Source organism: Jatropha curcas, chromosome 8, assembly GCF_041381405.1.
Source record: "Jatropha curcas cultivar XTBG-Jc1 chromosome 8, XTBG_Jcur_1.0, whole genome shotgun sequence".
NCBI classification, from domain to species: domain Eukaryota; kingdom Viridiplantae; phylum Streptophyta; class Magnoliopsida; order Malpighiales; family Euphorbiaceae; genus Jatropha; species Jatropha curcas.
In genome coordinates, this window is record NC_143158.1 from 10,621,393 (window position 1) to 10,645,815 (window position 24,423).

The 24,423-nt window shown below is 34.7% G+C and overlaps 1 protein-coding gene across 6 annotated transcripts; it reads right to left on the bottom strand.

Annotated features, from left to right (window-relative positions):
* Window positions 1–444: 444 nt before the first annotated feature.
* LOC149494187 (Molecular chaperone Hsp40/DnaJ family protein) lies at window positions 445–24,039 on the bottom strand. 6 transcript variants are annotated; one of them, XM_089724874.1, is made up of 11 exons: window positions 23,453–24,027; window positions 22,894–22,962; window positions 21,243–21,338; window positions 20,909–21,033; window positions 17,971–18,166; window positions 16,617–16,792; window positions 13,954–14,083; window positions 5,396–5,556; window positions 4,524–4,588; window positions 3,010–3,124; window positions 445–987 (listed from the first exon to the last, which is right to left on the bottom strand). In XM_089724874.1, exons 1-11 carry the CDS (start codon window positions 23,786–23,788, stop codon window positions 771–773), a joined length of 1,686 nt encoding a protein of 561 aa, XP_089581000.1. In that variant the 5' UTR covers window positions 23,789–24,027; the 3' UTR covers window positions 445–770. The 6 variants fall into 6 exon arrangements, 4 of the variants coding, with proteins under 4 accessions (XP_089581000.1, XP_089581002.1, XP_089581003.1 ...); XM_089724876.1 differs by having other exon boundaries at window positions 22,894–23,024; window positions 23,453–23,592; XR_016322072.1 differs by lacking the exon at window positions 4,524–4,588 and having other exon boundaries at window positions 849–987; window positions 23,453–24,028.
* Window positions 24,040–24,423: the final 384 nt, after the last annotated feature.

The following is a 24,423-nucleotide window of genomic DNA, read 5'->3' on the forward strand; positions in this document are numbered from 1 at the left end:
TAGTTTTGCCCTCGATTCGGATCACATATAACTAAAACTAAAATTAATTAAACTTTTTGATAAAAAAAATGAACTGACTGAAATTCTTTATGAAAATTGAACAGAAATGATTGCTTAACTGAGAACCTTTTTCTTTTGTTTGGTTGATTTACATTTTGATTTTATTTAGTTTATTTATTTATTTATTTATTTATTTATTCAACCTGTACTGAAATAACCTAAATTATTGAAAATAATAAAATATTTCAATTTTAATTCGATTTGGTTTGTTTTAATTCGAATTGATTTAAATCACTTCAATTTGATTCAGTTTTTCGATTTTTTTATGAGAAGATCTATATCTGAACCAAAATAACCAAAAATTAAGAATTTATAAACTGAACCGCACTGAATTTTTTGAATAAAGCAGACTGAATTTTTAAATTAAGGCAGTTCAAATCGATATTTCAATCAAAACCAATAATGCTCGCCCCGAGTTACAAATAGCCGTTTTATGACAATTGCCTCCTGAGACATATATTTTAAAAATAAGTTACAAATTTTGAGTTGGAGTACAGTCAATTCATGCTGCCCTTAAAAAAGAAAAAGAAAGAACAGATGAGCCTTTGTGCGTGTATGATTTCATTTTCTCATTTTTCATTTTTCTTAGAAATGGACAAGCACAAGTCATCGAATGAGGTAGCTGCTTGCTGCAATCACTTTCAGTATAGCGATTGTGGTTAGAGAATTCAGCTTAGTAACTTAAACGTCAAGTTGAGCTAAAATATCTGTCAAGTCTGTTCTCTCATGTTCTGCAGATATTGATGGGAGGAGATTCTTCGTTTTAATAATGCGTGCATCATCTTTCGCGTGTTCGTCCAAATATAGGTTAAGATGAAAACTCCTATTAGTGAACATGCGAGAGAGAAATCTGGCTTCCAAGTCCTCTGCAATAATCTTGACGTGTCCATAGTGACTGATGCGAACCCTTCTCGGGATTGTCTTCGCCTGCAAATTTGGCAGGAGTTTTAATGAAAGCGATTTATAAGATGACAAAAAGGATAATGCATTTTCTGTATAAATCAATAGCATTTCTATCCAACAGATTTAATGCCTTGGATAAAAAATTATCACTAAGATTCTAGTGATCAGCATGAATGATCATCACCTACATTGCAGGCAAGATATTGGAAAATGTGAACCCTAGAATGATAAGCTGTTTTATATATATATATATATATATATATATGAGGACTTCAAAAGAAATAATGCTCTATTTTACGGCCGAACTTTATGGGATTGGTAGAACCAGAATTGAGTTGAGAGTGAGCGGCTAGAGAGTGATCGTGGTAGCAAAGAGAGATAGGAGAGGAGAGAGGAGAGAGAAAGTTGAATAATTGGATTAGCTGAGTCATCAATTTAACGTGGCGTTAAAATTAATTTTATTATTGCCACATCATTTTTCCGGCGTGTTTTTGAACAGAAATTGACTACAAGGAGTTTAGTGTTACAAAATAGAAGATTAGAGAGTTTTAAGTGACAAATTAAAGATGAGGAACGATAAAGTGATTACCCCTTAAAGTTGGGCGTCTACGAGTGAAAATAAGCCTGTTTTTTCTTATCAGGACTTTAAAAGAAATAATGCTCTATTTTACAATGCTCATCATTAAGCATTTTGATGACTTTATTTAGAGTATTAGTCCAGAACTGTCCATTGCATATGCGGCTTGAATGGTCTCTCCACATGTTTAAAATCAAGAACTATACATGGTGAACCAATTTCATGTCTAATATACATTCACACATGGGGCACTGAGACTAGCATGCTCCATCCTTTGCTCTCTCTCTCTCTCTCTCTCTCTCTCTCTCTTATAAAGTTCCCATATGCTATTAGACGGGAAGCATACCACGACTTAGGTTGAACACTTTGAAGAGTAGTTGATTGAATAAACAAAGTTGATCATAAAAAAAAAAAATAGAGGAGATCTAGGGAGGAAGTATAAACTCATCATCTTATCTTTACTTTTCATTGCAAGGAGATCTAGGGAGAAAGTTTGAAGTCATCATCTAATCTTTATTATCACAGTGACACATGGATTTAACATGTTCTTCTACCCTATTTTCTTGCATCATAAAACTGAAATATATTGGCTTCTGGCTTCTTTTTTATGATTAAACATTACTACAAATGGGATATCAAGAATAAAGAGGCTTAATCTAAAAAAATACCCTGAACTTTAGGACATGTTGCAATCACTCTAAAATGACCTTCGTCCCCCTAGCACTCCAATTTACAAACTTAGATATATTATCACCCCAAAAGTAATTTAGGGTTAGGGTTTATAATAAAAATATATATATATATATATATAAAAGTGGGACCCATAAGACCTCTTTGGTTAACTTAACTCAAATACATAAAAAAAAAAAGTCAGGAAGAATCTTTTGAGACACAGACGAGGCAAATGCAAACAGAAGAGTAAGGAAACCAAAAGAAAAGAATGAAATTTTTAGAGAAAGCAACTATATATGCTCCTCCGCAAAACATAAACCTTAAATTTTTCCCATTAAACACAAATCACTTTACTCAAATCTTACCCATTAAACACAAATCACGGAATTTAAACAAAGAGAAAGAAGATATTGTGGAAGGAATTTCAAAGAAAGATGGCTCAGAGAAAGGGATTGAATGAAATAGAAAGAGAGCAGATGAGATTGTCTTAATTAAGTTTCCTATGTTCAGATCGGGTTAGACACTTTGGGAGAGAGAAATTGTTGAGTAAAGCAATTAAAATAGTGCGTTGAATAGCCTTGGGTTAAGTTAACCCAAGGTAATGCTGTAGGTCCCACTTTAGAATATTTTATTCAACACCCTAATTCAAATTTAAAATTGGAATGACAATATATCTAAGTTTGTAAATTAGAGTACCAGGGGGACGAAGGTCATTTCAGAGTGATATCAACAGGTCCTAAAATTCAGAGTATTTTTATAGATTAAGCCAAGAATAACAATAAGTTGGTGAAATATACCTCAAGAAATCTGTAATTGAGTTCCAAAGAGATGTGACAGACTTCGTCCCACGACTTGAAGCAGGTACTTTTGCATCCCTCATCCTATTTTCATCAACTTCGTTTTTTGATGTCCCTGAAATAATGCAATTACATAAAAAAGTAAGAAAGTAGAGAATCTCGAACCGGCAAAATCTCCAACACCATGAACCAACCAGGAAGCATAGGTATGGATACAAGACGCAGGTATAATAAAGCAAAGATGTACTAATACATGTTTGCTTATGCATATAAAGGGATGGGACACAAAACCTCCTTCATACATATGCAATTAATAAGGGTGGCCTAATGACAAAGCATCTCATGTTCTTGGGTACTGGAGACAGTTCATGTATATAGTCTTTCCCCTACTTTTCAAAGAGAAGCTGTTTCCATGCTTGGACTCATGATTTTAAGATCATAAGTGTAATAACTTTACCGGTACACCAAAGCCATCCTTTCAAAGCTTTACAAAAAAAAATGCAAAAAAAACCCCTCAATACAAGATTTACAGATGGAAAACAGTGTCAGTAGACGTGCTTCACATCACAGTAAAAAATCAAGATAAAAGGGGGTAGCTGTATATAATGCGAAAACCTTGTAAGCACTCATTTTTGGCATGTTTCATGCTTGCTTTAGACAAATTTGTTGTTTGGTTATGTTTGACCAAAAGGGCAAAACTGCAGATATTTAAAATCACATTGAGCTGCTTTTCAAAAAGATAAAAAAGCAGGGTTTAAAGTTGAAGGAACATCGAAAAACATAGAAATAATATTCTAAAATGTTAACTATATATAAAAATTCAATTATTAGAGCGAGTCCTATCGGTTGTAATGTTACAATTCAACACAAAATACAGTCAAGAATTCAAATAGCAAATCTAGCAAAAGTTTTCTTCAAATTTTCACTAAATATCCATAAAAGCTAGGGAAGGAGTTCAAAGAGAACTTTCATAAAATGCAAGCTTGAATTCAATTTGTAAAATAAATAAATAAATAAATACAGACGCACACACACAACTTCAGATATAACTTTCTCCCAAAAATTTCCTACATGATTGAACTCTTTCATGCAAACCACATGTTAGATTAACATCGTAAATTTTGTCAAACAAAAACAGATCCAGAGAAATTAAAAAATGAAAATTCTGACAATGTTTAAACTAAAATTTTCAAACTTTACGAGTTTGAATTATAACAATTTAATTCGGCCACATTGTAATCAACCCCATACTTCAAGGTTTTGCTTTTTTTTTTTAAATACTTACCTCTATGATAAAATAGTCCCTGACTTTGAACCTCTCAAAGCAGTTGGTGTTTGGATCATGATCAGAAAATCATGAAATCAAGAATTCACTTAACAGAATCAAGTGCAAGCTCAACTAAAAATTGAAGAGATCACTATGAAATGCAGATATGATACCAATTCAAGGAATATGAAGCATTACATGGTTCATAATTCACATATAATAAATTATTTGAAATAGGTAACAGTACCAGGATGATGTTGGGTATAAGACTTGAGCAAAGCCAATTCCTCAAGAAGTGCACGTTCCTCATCACTGACATTACCATTGCATTAAATTCACATAAAACGAGCAGCTTCACATGTCAGACGACGAACTAATCATGGAAAACAGCCAATAAAGAAGAAAACCATCTATTTACATTTCAAGTAAGTAGGCACTATACACTATCAGTGTGTTTGGGAACCCCAAAAATGCAGGAAACCCACCAACTAGATTCTATTTGGCTAAGTCCAAATGAATAAGAAAGTTAGACACTATGCAACATGTGACCATCAGAAGGTGATTCCTTAACAATTATATACTGACAGTAACTATAAACCACTGACTATTGGGGATACCCTGTCAACTAGTTAATACGGATAACTCATTCAGAATACATTAATAACAGTAACATTTTTTTTAATTAGAAATTTTATTCAGAAAAAAAGACAGGAGAGAACACCATGGAGGATAATATATCCTCTTGTAAACTAGACACTAACATAAAATTAAAGGTAGACTATCCCTGAAAAAGATTAGATAAACAAAAACAAGACAACTTATTTCTCTTAACATATAGCCAAAACCCATGCCAGGTAAAATGGCGTCTACATTCAATAGCAAGAACCAAAAATGAGAAGGGCCTCATTTCATTTCCTATTTGTTCTGGGCCTTTTGGCTCATTGTTTTTATCACATCATTTTGGTATCTGCTCAGATTAAACAAATTGTCCGGATTGTGATGGGAGTATAAATAATTTTAAAATTTTGAGAGAACTGAAAACTTTAAACTAGATACTGGAGACATTTAATATTGGTGCATTCCATTAATCAAGGAAAAAAATAGATAGAAGATTCAGACCTGATATCTTTTGGGATAAGAACGTTCACAATGAAGTGATGGTCACCTCGAACAAAAGGTTTATTAATATCTGGAACCCCCATCTGTGACAATTTTACTGTGTCTCCAGGCTGAATCCCAGCAGGGATTTGAAGATCTTTCAAACCACCAACAGTCTCTACCTGAAGTTTTTTGAAACATTATGTGTCTAGGTGTCCAAAGGCATTGCCATTAGTGATAAATTTTATGAAAAATGTATGCAGAATATGCAAAAAGTAACATGCAAACTCTAACCAGCCAGAAAAACCGAGAACTGGAATTTGATATAAATTGGCAAATACATAAATTAGCCTGCATTCTGCAACTTTAATCCTGTGACACCTTGAACTTTGTGAAACTTATTATGCACTTGAACTTGCAAATTTTGGTAACATTACACACCTTTCCATACTAATAACAATAATTTTTAGGGGGTTTTAGTTTTTATATGCAAAATATTGATTTCATGAGTAGTTAGTATAACTTTTAAAACAATAATTTTACATTTTTCAATTATTTAATAGGTGTTTAATTGATCTAATTTTACAAATTGAAGTATTTACTAAAATGATTTTTGTGAATTTAAACGTCTAATAGGTGTAATTTTATAAGTTAAAGTGTTTAATGTGTCAGTAAAAATTGAGGGTGCCATGGGTGAAATTATGTATTCGGCCAATGTAAATTCAACAAGTCTTTCAAGAAGTTATACAAAAGGAATATTTTAGATACAAGAACATCAAATTCAATTTCTTCCCTATGTTATTTGTAACATGCAAAGTCAGATCAGACCATTCGATTTCTTCCAACTATAGCTCTCAGTTGTATTTTGCAGCATGTTACTTTGATCATTGTTATAAATTCGGTTTTCAAAATGTAATTACGTGGTTTTCAGAGTTTATCATTTCCAGAATAATACGCAACCTATTCATGAGAACTCCATTAGTGGTTCATACAATAAAATTGAATTAATTATATAATGTAACTGTGATGCTCAACTCAACCCAACTACATCTTAATCACAAAGTGTTGAATACATTTCCTCCATTTTACTGGTTTAAGGTTACATTTCCAGAAAGATTCGGAGCGTATCATTTTCACTGTCCCCCTTGGGCTCATCCTAAGTGTTCTCGTTTTCTTTTCTCTTAGTCTTACAACTTACAATATGCTTAACATTCTACGGTGATACGTTGGCCGGTCTACAATACACAGCACATAGCAATCTCAGTGGAAGCCAATTATCATGTTTTTATCTAACTTGATGTTATATTGAATTGCCTATGATCATGACTTGAGTGTTAGAAAATAATCCAATTACATTTTTGTGGACATTCTAATACAAATTCACCAGAATGACTGCAATTGTTGCAACAATGATTAAACTGTAGCCAAAATACAAGTTCAATGATAAAATGAAACAAATTCATCTTTACTAACCAACTGCAAAATAAACATTTAATAAAAGAACAGAAACATGAATATAGATATCCTTTGATTATGTTCTTAAATAGCCGTGTTCAGCATTTTGTTTATGTTTGTCTAATTATTGTTCATATTCATTATGAAAGGTAGATGAAAATTGCTCAATAACCAATTTTATGCCATCAAACTTTGACTTTTCAGTTGTGAAATAGATTAGCAATTGACCTTAAATTGTATGGGATGAGATAATGGGTCGTATATCTGAAATATGGAATCATACTAAAAGATACTAGAAGAAAAATAAGAAAGGTTGTTCCTAGTACATGAGGCTTCCTGCAATGTGAGGGTTGGGGAGAGAGTTGTCTATCTTATGCAGCCTTTCCCATACATTTCTTACAAGGGGCTGATTTCCACGACTTGAAACTGTGACCTTCCAATCAATGAAAAAAAAATGAAGAGATATTGTGAAGGGCGAAGTGTATGATATTTGCCCCACATGAGTAACAAGGGGTGTTGAGAACCTGCTCCTCTTTGTTCAATGGAACCCCAAACTTTTGCTGCCTGCATGTGCTAATAGCCCTTTCAGCCATGGACTTATTCTCTTAAGATGAAAGGTTTATCATAATTAGTGTGTAAATTTAATGTGGAAAAATATTTTCTTCTATTTGATTCATCAACAAGGACACATATATATATACATACAAGATACTATAAACCTATTAGGAATCTAACTCCTAATAGAGTTCTATCTACAACTCCTAATAGAGTTCTATTTACAACTAATCCTTAACACTCCCCCTCAAGTTGGAGCATAGCTATTAATCATGCCCAACTTGTTACAAAGATAGTTAACCCGAGGTCCATTTAGAGCTTTTGAAAAGATATCTCCTAATTGTTCACTTGTTTTAACGTGTCCTGTAGAGATAACACCTTGTTGTATCTTTTCACGAATGAAATGACAATCAATCTCAATATGTTTTGTTCGTTCATGGAATACTGGATTTGATGCAATGTGAAGAGCAGCTTGATTATCACACCATAACTTTGCGGGCAAAGATGACTTGAAGCCAATTTCCTCTAACAACTGACGAATCCAAATTAATTCACAAGCAGATTGTGCCATAGCTCGATATTCTGATTCAGCACTTGATCATGAGACTACATTTTGTTTCTTGCTCCTCCACGATATCAGGTTTCCACCTAAAAAGACACAATATTCTGAAGTTGATCTTCTATCAACCTTCGAACCTGCCCAATCCGCGTCTGAAAAACATTCAATGTTCAAATGCCTATGATTAAGTAAAGGAGGCCACGACCTGGATTACCTTTCAAGTAGCACAAAATCTGTCCTAAAGCTTCCCAATGGATAACAGTAAGAGAAGACATAAACTAGCTTAAGACACTCACAGAATAAGCAATATCCGGACGTATTACTGTAAGATAATTCAATTTTCCCACTAATCTTCTATACATCTCAGGATCATCAAATAGCTCACCACCAATTGAAAGTTGCAAATTAGAAGTCATTGGAGCACTGCATGGCTTGGCACCCAACTTTCCAATTTCCTTCAGTAAGTCAAGGACATACTTCCTTTGAGATAAGAAGATGCCTCTCTTACACCTAAACACTTCAATACCCAAAAAATACTTTAACAATCCTAAGTCTTTTGTCTGGAACTAGGTCTGGAGAAATGACTTGAGTGATGTAATGCCGGTTGAATCACTCCCTGTAATAACAACGTCATCAATATAAACCACAAGTAGAATCAAACCAGTCTTAGTACTTCTGAAAAATACAGAATGATCAGAAATACTCTTCTGCATGCCAAATTGATGTACCACATTGTAAAATCTACCAAACCAAGCTCGAGGACTCTGTTTTAGGCCATAAAGAGATTTTCAAAGTTTACACACTTTACCTGACTCCCCTGAGCAACAAAGCCTGGTGGTTGCTCCATGTAAACTTCCTCCTGAAGATCCCCATGAAGAAAGGCATTCTTAACGTCTAGCTGATGTAAAGGCCAGTCAAAAGTAGCTGCTAAAGAAATAAATAAACGAACAGAAGACAATTTGGCGAAAGGAGAAAAAGTATCAGAATAATCAAGGCCATAAATTTGAGAATAGCCCTTTGCAACTAATCGAGCTTTGAGACGAGCAACAATCCCATCAGGATTCACTTTAACGGTGAAAACCCACTTACAACCAATAGCTTTCTTACCTGCAAGGAGAGGCACGAGATCCCAAGTACCATTAGTATCTAAGGCAGCCATCTCCTCTTTCATTGCTGCACACCAACCAGGATGGGACAAAGCTTGTACAACAGTTTTAGGAATAGAGACAGAGTCGAGGTTACTTAAAAAACGAGATGAAGAAGAAAGATGATCATAACTAACAAAAGAGGAAATAGGGTAGGTACACTTGCGTTTACCTTTTCGAAGAGCTGGGAAGGTCAAGGTCTGACTGGGGAGTGGATGGCACATGCTCAGGTTGAGTGGAGAGAACCGGATCTTCTGTTGAAGCGGCAGGTGGAGGAAGTGAGTCACGAATAAACCTGTTCAAAACGAGGGCGTGCAGATGTTGGTGCAGGAGCGGAGCAGCAGACGCTGGAGTAGGAGCAGGAGCAAGGTCAGGAATAGGAGCAGGAGAGTTATGAACTTGTTGGATAGCATAGACTAAAAGGTCATCATCCTCCCCCTCACTCTTATATATAGAAGAAGGAAAAAAATGGAGTATTCTCAAAAAATGTAACATCTGTAGAAATAAGATAACGGTCAAGATCGGGAGAGAAACAACGATCCCTTTTTGATGCCGAGAATACCCAAGGAAAACACAACGAAGGGACTTTGGATCTAATTTGGAAACCTGTGGATGGACATCACGAACAAAACAAGTACAACCAAAAATACGAGGTTCAATGGGAAATTGAAGTTTAGAAGGAAACAAGACATTATAAGGAATTGCACCATTAAGCACAGCCCAAAAATGTTTAGGGACCTTCATTTGGAATAGAAGTGCCCTAGCAACCTCAAGAAGATGTCGATTTTTTCTTTCTGTAACCCCATTTTGAGAAGGAGTATCAACACAAGATGTTTGATGGACAATACCATTCTGTGACATATAAGATTAGAAGGAACTAGATAGGTATTCTTTAGCATTATCACTGTGCAATATGCGAACAGAGGTATTAAATTGAGTTTTAATTTCAGCACAAAAGGAACAGAAAATAGAGAATATCTTAGAACGAGTTTTCATTAAAAATAACCAAGTAACACGACAATAATCATCCACAAAAGTTACAAAATACCGAAAGCCAGTTTTAGAAATAATAGGACATTGACCCCAAACATCAGAATGAACTAACTCAAAAGGAGATGAAACCCTTTTATTGATTCGAGGAACTAAAGGTAAACGATGATGTTTGGCAAATTGACAAGATTCACATTCTAAAATTGATGAAGACTGAAACTGCAGACACAACTTCTTTAAAGTAGACAATGAAGGATGACCCAAACGACAATGAATCTCAAGAGGAGATAGAGCACTAGCACCAGCACCAGCACAAGCCAGAGACAATGAAACGTGTTCATCCAAAAGATAAAGGCCACCAGGCTCACGTCCTCTACCAATAATCCGCTTCGTCAAAAGATCCTGAAACACACAATATGTAGGATAAAATTTGACACAGCAATTCAGCATACGAGTAATTTTGCTAAAAGATAATAGATTAAACGAAAAACGAGGCAAACAAAAAACAGAAGACAATGGAAGAGATGGAATGGGATTGGCGGTGCCAATACACTTGACAGGAGATGTGGACCCATTAGCTAGAGTAACATAACGATTAAATTGTTCAGATTCTTTTAATGAGGATAAGAGACTAGGGTTACCTGTCATGTGATCGGTACAACCAGAATCAATGACCCACTCTGATGAGGTACACATAAGACATGAAAGAGGAGTACCTGAGTTGGCAGCAGCAGCAGCAATTGAGGAATCAGTAGACTTAGAAGAACGATATCTAGCGAGCTCAGCATACTCCGCAGCAGATATTGTTACATTGTTATCAGAATAAGTAACTGCATAATCTTGAGCTGCCATAAGTAACTGCATATTTACCCTTGGTGGCTTATTTATCAGTTTCTTGCAATACCATTTAGTTTGACCAGGTTCATGGCAATAATGGCAGATTAGAATGCTTGCCTCCGGAGTGATTGGTCCATTACTACGGTTATTTCCTCCTCTTCCTCTGTTTCCTGGCTGTCTAGCTACCTGATTACGACTCACAAGGGCACCATTATCAGAAGGGGAAGGCGTATGAGAACCTTCAGTACATAACAATCTAGCAAAAGTCTCCTGAAGAGAGGTAACATCACTGCCTGAAAGAACTTGTGATTTGGCAGTTTCAAAAACTGCAGCAAGACCTGCAAGAAAACTCATCACAGCCATTTGTTCTCGCTGCATTTGTTGAACCTTAACATCGGGACTAAAAGGCAATAAAACATTTAAGTTCCTCGTAAATCTTCTTAAATTCCATGAAATAAGCTTTAAGGGGCTTATCTCACTGGTCAGCCCGATAAAATCCTTTGCAGACCTCATACATACGAGACAGATTACCTTTTCCCGAGTACAAGAATTCAAGATATTCCATTAATTCTTTAACAAACTCACAATGATTGATTAACCCAACCACTTCACTGTCAATAGAATTACGAATCAGTAAAAATAGCTTAGCATCTTCCCTGAGCCAACGTTGCCTAGTGTCACCAGTTGGTGGATCATCAATTAGATGATCATCTTTTTCAACACTTTGCAAATAAATTCGAATCGTCTTACTCCAATCTAAATAATTAGTTCCTTTCAATTTATGTTTTGTGATTTTATTCATTGCTGGGATCAATTCAGTAACAGTAGTTTTAGAATCTGTAGGTTCAAGATCCATTATTAATAAAAACTAAACACCCTACCAGCAACGCAGAAATAGACACCAAAAAAATAGTCTTTCAATGCAAACAGAAGCGAAAGGTAACCTGAAACGCCAAATTGACAGAACTGATTACGCCCCTGCCAAAACTTCGCCGGATCGGAAAAACAACTATCTGAGTAGACTGCTGACATAAAAATGAAGCCAGAAAGCAATTTCCGATCGCCGAAAACAGCCGAACGTGCCGCCACACGCCGCGCGTGGTACCCCAGCAGAATCTTGTATCTGCGCGTGGGGCCCATGCGCAGGGAATCCGGTGACCGGATTTTGAAGGAACACCGGTCGGCAGCTAGAGCAACTCTTGGAGTGGGTGGTGAGACAAAACAGTGACCCTAGAACAGTCACCAACATTGACAGCCACATCGCAAGGAATCCGATGACCGGATTTTGAGGGAACGCCGGAATTTTCTATGCGAACAGCAAAAATCGAGTTTAAAGAGCCATAGGCTCTGATACCATGTAAATTTAATGTGGAAAAATATTTTCTTCTATTTGATTCATCAATAGGGACACATATATATGCACATACAAGATACTATAAACCTATTAGGAATCTAACTCCTAATAGAGTTCTATTTACAACTAATCCTTAACAGTGCAAAGCTCAAGCTTGGGATAAATCCAGCAAAATTGAACTGGTCCTTTCAAGCTATGCCATTATCAGTGGAGCTTGTTGGTTGGGAGTTGATTGGAAAAACCAAAACATCTAAGAACTCAGCTTACATAAGTACATGTTAAAATGCAGGGTTCCTGCACAATTATCCACATATTTAGAGATTCAAAAGTTTACAGGCTTAGCTCAAAGTTCAAATGTCAAATACCTTAAAATGGTATCTAAGGTGAAACAATAAGGAATGGCTCCCAACAAAAAGTTTTTCTGAACATAGAGTAGCTTTCCATGTTCAGATTGTAGCTCATATTTAGAGAAAATGCTATACACTAAAAGCTCTAGGCAAAAAGGAGTTCCACAAGGCAAGGTTTCTCCTATTCATTGTATAAAGGGGAAACCATACTCTATATATAGGTGCTCGTAACCTCCTCCTTCATAATAGCAAGTGGGTATCCATGGATGTAGGCATATTAACATTGATGAACCACATGAAATTCTCACGTCTTCTCTCACTCACTTTTTTTCTGAATTCTTATTCTAATATGTGCAAATTGCTTGGATTAATTTTTCATCAAGTGCAGCTTTTATGCCTTTAGTTTCTCAAAGGAGAAGCCAAAATCAAAATTTCCACCAGGACCCTTAAATTGCCGCATATGCTTTTCCATAACTTCCTAAAAGACCAGCAATAATCTAAAAGGGATGAATAAACCACACAAGGCCAAAGTCTGAGCTAAACTATGCCTGATTACATTTGAGAACATAAAATGATTAAAATAAGATCAAACCAAGTGACATCTACTCTTAGAAATATTTTTTTACCTCAATATGCTATGAGATTCATCGATAAAGCTTTGCCATGTACGATTTTAAAATATGCCACTGCAAATTGTGATGCAGGAGGAATTCAAATGCGGTGTCTGAAGTGCACCTTAATCTCAAATTGGACCAGGGTGAAGTTTGAAATACCATACCTACTGTATGCCTTCCATAAGTGTGAAAAACCTTTCTAATTTGGAGTCTGGCAGAGAAGGAATACAAGAAATATATCTGGTACTGGTCTATCCATGCATTAAATGCAATCTCATTAAGCATTAATACAGTTAAATGCCCCTCTTCAATAACATGATATGATGTGATCACTAAATATATATTTAACCACATATTCTGCTTGGCATTAGGGTTTTAACAAAAAGATTCAAATAAGAAATAAGAAGAGCTAATCCTATTGAATATCATTGTTTACAATTGGAGTATTCGTCAGGAATAAATGCTTATTGACAATCATCCCTTTAATACGCAGCCACATCATTTTAATAAATATTTTTCCAATGCCTATATATTTTGGAGGGTTTCATAAATAATAAGAGATTGGCACAACATATCCTAAGATAACATGTTCTTTATAATGATAATTGCAAAATATAATATTGGCACTTAGAAACATCATGAAGCAGGATATCCATAACACGTAATGTTATAAGTTTAGGAATTTGATCCAATGTCTTCTACAACAATAGGAGATGTAATTACCTTTACTACAGCCCCCAGTATTGCCTGTGTATAATCGACATTGATCTTTGAGTAAAGATTGACACCATCCCTCCAGATTCCATGCTTTTCATTGACATGAAGCGTTATAAACAGATCACCAGCAATGCCCCTAAGAATGAAAGAGATAAAATGAAACCACTTTTCCATAAGATTTGCCATTCATATGATAATGTTAAGTATTTTCCCCAGCAGACATGGAAGGAGTAGGTAGGGAACTTTTGATGAATTGGAATAGGTGCAGTTCATTTATTTTTTCACAAAGAAGATCATAGTGTTAACTCCTAAAGTTCTAGTGATAATCCTCATAGGATAACAATATAGTTCCTTCACTCACTAATAAGAATAGTAATAATGATAATAACATGCCATAAATGGAGAATGCAATCCACAGAAAATTAAAGTTGTCAAAAGTAAGAGCAGATCCCCTTGCACTCTAGCACATTCAGCCACCTCAGAAAACACTAAAGAAAACACATGATGGGGCTTAACCCCATCGAAACCTCATTAATTATACACCAATTACTGTTGTGATGCATATATTTAAACCATTCATAACCGCCAATATTCCACTGCTTTTTAACTTTCAATAAAATGGGCAATTGAACCTCATGAATTAGCATAAACTTCTAATGCAATTTAATGCAGCAAATCTTAGCCGTTGGACTATTAGCTCAATGGCCAAGTACTTGCCTTGTAGTGCAGAAAGTCAGGGATACAACCCTGGCAAGGCAGCAAATCTTTTGCTTCATGTGTTACTAGGTTAGCACTTATCTATGAAATAATCAATATTTTCATCAATAAATGAATTGGGAATAGAAAGAAATCTGTCCTATTGTAAATATGACAGGACAAAACTAATTAAGCTCATTTTAATGGTAGATAAAGGCTTTTGAATATAATAGTGTATCAAGATGAGTGAGAATAGTCCAGGGATTTTACAGGTCAACATAAAACTTTAATTGGTTCAGGATACTAAAAGAGAATAGTCAGACCTGGCAATCAGTTGCTAGTGTTTCTGGGCACAAAGTGAGGTTAAAGATTTCATCTTTCAGTTAACAACCATTTTATTGACAGTCATAGATACAAAACTTAAACGGTTCAAATTAGCTCTCTCAAAATAACCGGCATAAACAGATATTGCATTTTATAACCCTCAATTTGTTTCATTTTTCAGCTTTCTTTTTATATTAGACAAACTATTGAACAATACCATAATTCATTTTCTGAACTTCTACATGCAGTATCTATATGTGAGATTAAGAGTCTGTTTGGTTCAGCAGCTGAGGTTGGCTAGCAGCTAACAGCTAGTGCCTAGCTGTTGGAGGTTGGCAGTTAGCAGTTGGCGGTTAGAGGGCCAATAGCTAGAAATATTATCTTTTGGCATATTAGTTATGATCTTGAAGCAACAACCGCTGGCTTTGAAACACTGCTCGAAATGCTAAATTACTAAAACACTCCCAACTAGTGTTCGGAATCAAAATACCAAATGCTAGTTTCCAACTGCTAATCCAAACAAGTCTTATCTAAATCATAAACATAAAAATTAGTAATATTTTTTGAAAAGCACTTTAGCAAGTAATAACTATACAAGTTCTTGTTTTCAACAAGTCGTATTTTCAAATCCCATGTTAAAGATGAGGAAGCTGCATGCCTCATGAAATTGCAGCCTTGTGATTGCAGGATCCACAACCCTGTAATGTTAGAAAATAAAAGTGAGCGATTGTAATTCTCTACAAAGAAGCAGCCCCGCCTGATGCCGATAAGGAAATCACACTTAATTGTTAGTCTTTCTAGATCCTTGTTCTGATGTTTACTTAAATAAATCAGTTGTGGGCCCATTAATTTATGTACATTGACAATTTTGTATCTAGCTTTTTGTTTAAAAATCTGCATAGATCCATCTGGAATCTTTGCTGTTATTTTAGAATGTTAGCTAGAGTACTTTTACCTTGGGATAACTTTATCATCTTAGTTTTCTTTGGGAACCCAACTCCTAAAGAATTAGGACCACTTTGGAGTTCCTCTGCCTTCAACTAGGAGTAGTTTCAGTCTCAAAGTATACATGCTTGTTGTGCTATATTATCAGGTTTCAGTTCATAGAAATTTCAGAAATTTTATGCTCGTTTGGTTGTAATGCAATTCTAACCCTAGAAAGTGTGAGTCTTTCTCGATAGGAGTGAGTTCTAGATCATATTAGCATGATGCTAGCAGTTTATATTTGTTTGTTCAATTTATCCTTTACTTTCTAAAAGAATTTAAGATCTGCCATGCTAAATTTCAAGCCCTGATTCATGATTTCTACAAACCCTAGTCCTTATCTCCTAGAAGTTCAAGGTTTCCCAAGCTGTCCTACTTCACCACCTTGTCCAAAAAATAGATAATAAAATCCACTAACTACTTGTTATCAAAATCAATGCAAAGTAGGTTGCGAATGCCACTGCAGATTGAATTTGTCTTTGTATCAAGTTCTTTTTACCTTCTCCATTTCCTTTCAATTGATTAATCACTCATGAGCTGACTAGAAGTAAATATGGTTAAATCAAGATGTACACTTCCAGGCTTCACATATCCACATGCAAAGACTACAGTTGTAAAGAAAGTTCAATGAAGACAAATCTTCTTGTGGTAACTGAGTCACACACCTTTTCTTGTCAAAATCACCCTCTCCTTGAATTTGCATCATAGCTCCATTATTGATGCCAGGTGGAATTACCACTTTCATACTTCGCTTTGAACTTATTTTACCATTGCCACCACACTTTGGGCAGTGATCAGTAACTATCTTGCCATGTCCACTGCATTTTGAGCAAGTAGATACCTAAAGATAATACAGAATCCATACAAGAGATATTAAGATCAAGGAGCAGTATACAGCCACTCCTAAACTATTAATACATTCATATAGCATAGAGTCATAGACAAAGAATGGAAAAAGAATTGTCTCTAAAGGGATAGCTCATCTGCAAATTCCTGTAATCTCTATTACGCCTATGGTTGAACCTGCTAGGTGAGGTGATGGGTGTTCATGGGAAAATGGAAGAGTCACCTCCTATTAGTAACTCATTTAAATGGTGTATAAAAGAAACGCTAGAACAGAAAGAAACATCCAGAATAGTTTGAGTAATGTGAGATTACTAAACCAAACTAGTTCCAGCTCAAATGAATGTTTTTAAAAGAGTATTATTAATTCAACAACGAACAAGAACACTCATATGATCAATTAAAATATAAGCAAGCTAAAAGGTCTCTTACTACTTTGGAATACCATAAAGGCTTGACATATCTAAAAAGATAGACACAAATTGATTGCAAATTAATTCGAGAGAGAAAATTTTCCTACTCAAGGCCATTAGCAAAGTTAGACAAGCAAATTGAACAACTACTTACTTGATCTGAAAGCCCCAGCAATCAGAAAGTACAAAGTGTTATTGCTTTGCTTCCACCCTGAGAGGTAGAAGAAATTTTTGGTAATCTGGCTTTTGCTTTAAATCAGTGTTAAGGGTTACAAAAGTGAATAGATAAATATTCCATGATTCAATACCTTTTTGGTCTCAAATGCCAAAAAACAAGATAAGTGTATCTTAAGTGATAAGTTATCAAGGTTAACAAATGACAAATATAAGTTTCCAGCTCCAATTCAGCCATCATGCCACTGACGCTAAATACATATGCAAGGAACCATGAGAGTGAACATTGCATTGAATTTTGGAAGTGTCGCAACTTGTATAAAATACCAATAAAGTTAAATATAAAGGTCAGGCTTGGTGCAATCTTAAGGTTGAGTCTGCAAATTGCCAAATGGAGCCTCCTTACAAATGCAATAAGGCACTGTTACTAATGGAGTTAACTATGCCGATTGTGTGCATGTGTGTGCATGTATACATATAACCACTCACCTGAATTTCTATCATAATCTCCAAAATATGTCCACCAAAGGGGAAAATTTTCAGAATCAAATTAAATAATCAGCAAGCATCTACTAACAAGTTAAGTTACCTGTGACATCATTCCAAATGGTGTTCTTTGGGTCTTCATCACCCCTCCTCGACCTCCACAATCAGAACAAGATTTTATGCAACTACTAGATTTAGCACCCGTTCCACCGCAGTTATCACATGTCTCAAAACAAGAAACTTCAATTTCCTGCTGTCCTCCAAAAACTGATTCTTCAAAGCTTATATAAAGTTCATACCTACAATGAGATTATATTAAAAATTATTAACATATGTTCTATTCTATGCAAAAGAAGACAAATTCCTGATAAATAATAAAATCAAAATATTCAAAACCACATAAAAATATTAGAAAAACTAACTAATATAGTGAACAATCTAACTAAACTCATGCCATAAAGTGCATAATCTCACTTAAAAATAATCTATGTACAGGTTAGTGTACTTTCATTTCCATTTTCCTCCAATGCATAAACTGATACAGGAACTAGATAGACTCATAGAGCATTTTCCTATTAATTGATAAATTTAAATTGCATAATGGAAGCACAAATGCATATCAAGGGGTGGAAAGCCTCTACCCAATTCAACTATACTTAACCTCAAGGTAGTTAGTGTAAAGTATATGGATATGCTTCTTCTATTCTTCTTGGTGTAGAGCTATAGTTTCATGATGATCTAGGGCCTTTAGATCCTTATTACTACTTCCTTCCATGAGACCTTAGGCATATCATATTTTTCCACATCCATTAGATCATTATCATCTAATATGCCGCTTCTTCCTCATCAGATTTATTATAGTCCTCAATCTCTTCATTTTCCTCTGCATCGGTGTCTTCTTTAATACTTAATACTCTTGAGCTTGATGCATTTGTACTTTTCTACTTCAAACTAAGGATTTTCTTCTTTACGTTACGCCTTTTCATGTAGCAAAAATATTACGTGCTTTCCTTTTCTTTTCATTAGATTTTATTCACCTAATTCTTTGATTGGTTCTCAACCTTCCAATTTGAAGCCACTCTCTTTTTTTCCATATTTGTGTTAAATTTTGACCTAATTATTAAATGGCTTTCAAACTTTCTGTGTTCCAGCTGCTTTTAGCTTTTTTTTCCCATGTTTATATTTCTATTAGATGTTAACCTAAGATTGTAATATTTATATGGGAAATAACAATTTCTATTTGAGGCGCTCACCTACACCTTGCTAAGCCTTGGTGCCTAGACAACGCCTAGTTAATATTGCCTCGCTTGAATGTATACCAAGTGCCTATCCCTTGCCTTGCCTCGCCTCGCCTTACCTTAGCGCCTGGAGAGCCTAGTGACAACACTAAACCTCTCTTCTCTCAATTTTTCCTTAATAGGTACCAATGCCACTTTCCTTTGCATGTATCCATTCCTCTATCGATCCATTGTGTCTACACATCCATCTACGCATCTTTACACAAAGCTAATGTTGTTCACTTGATGCTTCTATTGGCATGGAAAAAAAATTATTATTTTTTTAAGTAGAAAGAGATCAACCAAAGGGCAATGCACATACAAAATTAGGTTTCATAATGGTGGTGGTGTTTCTCAACATAGGTGATTTTGAAATGTGAAAATCTTCTGCACTTTTTGGCTTTTCTTTGAAAAAAAAAAATGAATAGTTTAAGAGTTTATAGGCAAGATATCAATTTACACTCTTCCAAAAGCATCTTCTTAGATGCCTCTGCAAAAAGCAGTTAGAAACTGCTCTTAAGATATTTTGGAATTTTCATGTTTAAGAATTAGAAATGGACCTTTAAGCTTTTAGACAAATTAGAACTAACTACAGACACATAGGAACAATTTCAATTTTGATTTGAAGTTTTCAAATCATTATAATGTCGACCCCAAAAATTCATAAAATTTTTATAGTAAAATATTGCAAAAGTTTCTTTTATCAAATTATCACCATAGAACTTGATAGAAAGATATTGATAGAGAAACGAATCCCAAAGCTTTTAGAAACAATCAAAACATTAAAACTTAATTAATTTGATTCTATTTGCAAAGATTCTCCTATCTGAACCTTTTAAAGTAATTGAATTTAGTTCTTGTGACGATTAAAAATAGGAATTTTTTAAGAATTGAAGATCATAGTGAAGGAGGCATGATTTTGTATATTTCAATTCATGTAACAAGAGAACTCACAGTTGAAAAACTAAAAACATCCATTTTAAAGTAACTTTGTCTCCTGATCAAGGGTATAAATAGAAAAAAGGACATTATTCTACTTTATAATTGTTTCAATAATGTAATCAAAAGTAATTGGGTCACTTTAAAATTTAGGCCTAATAGCCAAAAAATAAAAACCAAAACTTGTAATTGCAATTTTGTCCTTTTTTATGTACCTTTCATCCATTGCAAACCATAATTATTTTATAAAGCCTAACCTCCTCTCAAAATTTTGAAGACGAAGATAATATATGTTGCAAAAACCCTTTCTGCAGACAGATCCAAAGGCAGATCAAACTTCACCATATTAGTTCAGCATTAGTCAAATGATCCTAAGCTTTTTTTTGAATAAATATTCTAAATTCTAAAACCCCACAGTTGGAATACAAAATGTTCTGAGACATTCCCTAAATGTAAATCATAAAAGCAAAATTTAAAATGTCTGAGTGTCTGCTTTGTTTCAGGCCCATAAATTTAAGATCACATTTTTGGAACAATTCAAACAAGGTCATTTTCAGTCACACATTAATATCCATCTTCATGCTCAATAAGTTCAAGGAAATCTTTATTAGATGCTAGTACCAGATAAGAATAGTTTTTCCATGAATCTTCAATCAAAAAAATTTATGAGAAAACCAAGTCCATTAGATCCTGAATTGCAAAGTTTAGTGCAAATGCTGACAACAATCAATGCACTCTTTCTTTATGCAAACTCATATCAATAAGGACGAAAGCATACTACTTTAATACATCAATAGTAAATATTAAACTATACATAGGTGTTACCGAATGTCAAGGTCCTGGTTTCCCAAATTTCTGAAATTGAAGTTAATGCCACCTGCGTCACCCTGTCCTCCAAAGAACCCATTTGAATTGCCAAAGAACGCATTATATATGTCAAAAGGGTCGATCTGAAAATGATAACATTGGTTAGTTCAATAGCAAGTAGCCACGTCATGTGTCAACAAATAATTGAAATCATTGGACCTCATTCTGTTTTCATTCCTGAAAAGTACAAAAGTTTACAGAGGATATTGATAAAAAAGTACATTGGTATGATAAAGAAAGAGAGATGATTTTTTGGAGTTGCAAAAAGACATAAAGTTGATTGTGATCTTACCCCCTGTGAACCAGAGCCTGACCCATCATATTCTCCCTGTAAACCTGCCTCACCAAACCGATCATATAAAGATCTCTTTTCATCATCTGATAGGACCTACATAAATCCTTCATCAATGCGTGAAATAAAATGCAAAGAGAAAGAAAAGGCACAAACAATATAAGCCCAGATTAATTGTGTCATGCATATAAGGGAGCAATCTTTTATGTGCATAATGTCACCTTGTCTTAAGAGTTCAAAAAAATAGTCTGTTTTTAAATTCTAGAAAATCCTCAACCTTTTACAGGATTGTCTTGTCAATAATGGCCACAATAAAAGTACTTTTCACATCATACCCACATCTATACATTTATGTCATAGTTGGATCACATGGATTTGCCGTTAGTAGGCAACAGAAATCATTAGAGGCTTTAAGTATTTACCATCTGATTTTTTAAGGTGAGTTGGTTGCTAGCAACAACCCACATAATCCAACCATGTGATAAGTGCATCGGTCAGAGGGTAATAAGTGCAGGGATGATGTGAAAAATACTTATAACATGTGGATTGACAGGATAATCCACTAAAAATTCATGATTTTCTAGAATCTAGAATTTTGAAAACTTGAGATAAGCTAAGCATTCAACCATAAAAAAATTGGTCCCTGTGTCCATGATAGCAAGTATTGGTATAGGTGGTTGGTCAAGTGAACACAATCCTCAGCAGGAACTATGTTAATCTGGATAGCATTTGAGATTGGATGAGATCTTGTTATGCAAATATGGACAAATTTATTGTAGTTTGTTGCACTTTTTCATGTCGATGATATACCGATGATAGCACATATAAGAGGTGATTTTTGCATATTTGATTGACATAGATAAAATGTCAACTTAATGTATCAAGATTAGATTGGAATGATGTTATGGACCAACAGCTACAGGTGGAGAATCAAATTCAACAGCTGAGACCAAAGCCTACAGGAGATATACTCATAGAAGAAATAAAGGCATAGCGAAGAATCGTCCCTAGGCAGCATATTCTTTAGCGCTTACTTCTTCTAGATTGTGTTTAATTAGTTATGCTTCAACAGTTAGCTATATTTCAAATTGTTATAGTTAACAAAAGAGTAGTGTAAGCTTCTCATGTATCTGTAAACATGAGGCAATTTCTAGGTAGTAGGGGGCTAACTGATTCCATGTCTTCTTTTGTTCAGATGGTAGGGTTCTCTTTACATGAGCCCTTAATTTAGCAATCACATATCTAAAAGGCATGAACTAATAAATTCAGGTTTCAAGTGAACCAATACTGTGAGTTCTCTGTTAATCGACCCCTGACCATATGAATGTTATGCAATTGTAACAAATGAGCATATGCAATAAAATCATTTGGTTTTGGCATGAGTTGATTATCAAGCGACACTGGAAGAAGTTCAGAAGGTATAATGCATGAATGAAAAAAAATACTAAACCAACTTTTAAAAAAAAATAATAATAATAATACAAGTACAAAAAGCCAACCCAAATAGCATCCCAAGTAATATTCAAGTAAAACCTTAAAGTCGGGTGTAAGGCATGGACTTCATTATGAGTGGATCTAAAAAATAGTTTTGAAAATACAAAGGATAATAAGGATGGTAGGTAAAGCAGTTCTTTTGGAAAACAAGAGTTACCTCATATGCAGCACTTATCTCTTTGAACTTCTCTTCTGCACCAGGGCCCTTGTTCATGTCTGGATGATACTGCCCCAAAACAGGAAATACCCAGAATCAGGACATCTAGAAATGCATTTTATTGCTGGCACCTGATCAAAAGCTATCACATCATGATAATTGCATTTCAATGCAACCATACATCGTGCAGTTTGATCTTGCAAAATAATTCAAATCAGATACACCTAAAGAAAAGGATTAAATTTCAATTCCCCCCCCCCCCCCCCGCCCAAAAAAAAAAAAAAAAAAAAAAGAAAAAAAAGAAGGAACTGTCCAACAAAGGTACAAGGATAGATTTCTAACGTAATAGTGCCAAAACAAATGATATTAGAGAAATTATCTAAGGAACTCTTGATTGAACAACTCGTTTCGGCCGCCAATAACTATGACATAATAGAAATGAAACCATTTGCTTCAAAAGTATGAAAAACAAAATTGAACTTTCATCCATTTCCTCAGCAACCAAAAATTCAAAATCTACAAGAATATAAAGAAATCTAGTAAAACAAACAAAACCAACCTTACGGGCAAGCTTCCTGTAAGAGGTCTTGATTTCCTGCAATGTAGCATTCCTACTAACATTCAAAGTGGAATAGTAATCAATTCCAGAAGCAGCCTTGATTACCCAATTGCAGCGACGTCGTTTCCCATTGGTGAAGCCGAAATTTGGGTTCAATAACTGACAATTTCGGCCTAAGAAATTTGAGCCACTGGAACTACTCCGCAAGGAGACTCTAACACTAGGAGCGCAGAATCCAAAACCAAATGAATTGGGCTGAATTGCAGAGTTTGAAAAATGGGAGAGGTCGAATGTGGGTTTTAGATTGGCAGAAGAAAGGATTTGGATTGCTGGCATGATAAGGAAGAGAAGTAGAGAGTTTTATTAGGAAGTTTAGTGCATAGTCGCAGTGACAAGCTATTCTTTATGGTTTGCACACTGGAGTTAACTGAAAGTGCGAGGATTGGCGCTTTGATCAGTCGTTGGTAGTATATTAACAATGCGTTGATTGATTGGAGAGTGTTCTGAAACTTTCCACCTTTCTTTCTTTAGGATTCGTTTATGGCATGTTAAGAAACCAAAGCCAAGCGGAATTAGGCTAAATCGTTAAATACCCTACCATAAATCCAACCATCTTCTCTTACTATCCTCAATTTTAATTTTAATTCCAATATCACCCTAATCTCAAATTTCACTAAATTTAATTGTGGGGATTAATACTTAAAAATAATTAATATGAATTAAATTTGATTGAAAAATGTAAATAAATTAATATTAATCAAAAAATAATATTTGTTATTTATCTTTTTTTGAATTTGAAAACCACTAAGAACAAATTCAGGCCGACATTTACTCAAATAATGAGTGTTACCAAAATAAGTGATGCAAATTTCAAACTGAATATCTTTGATTTGTGTCCTTATGTTCAACTGCTTAATCCAGTTGATGTTGATAAGAATGAACTATTCTCTAATGCTTTTCTTATCCTTACT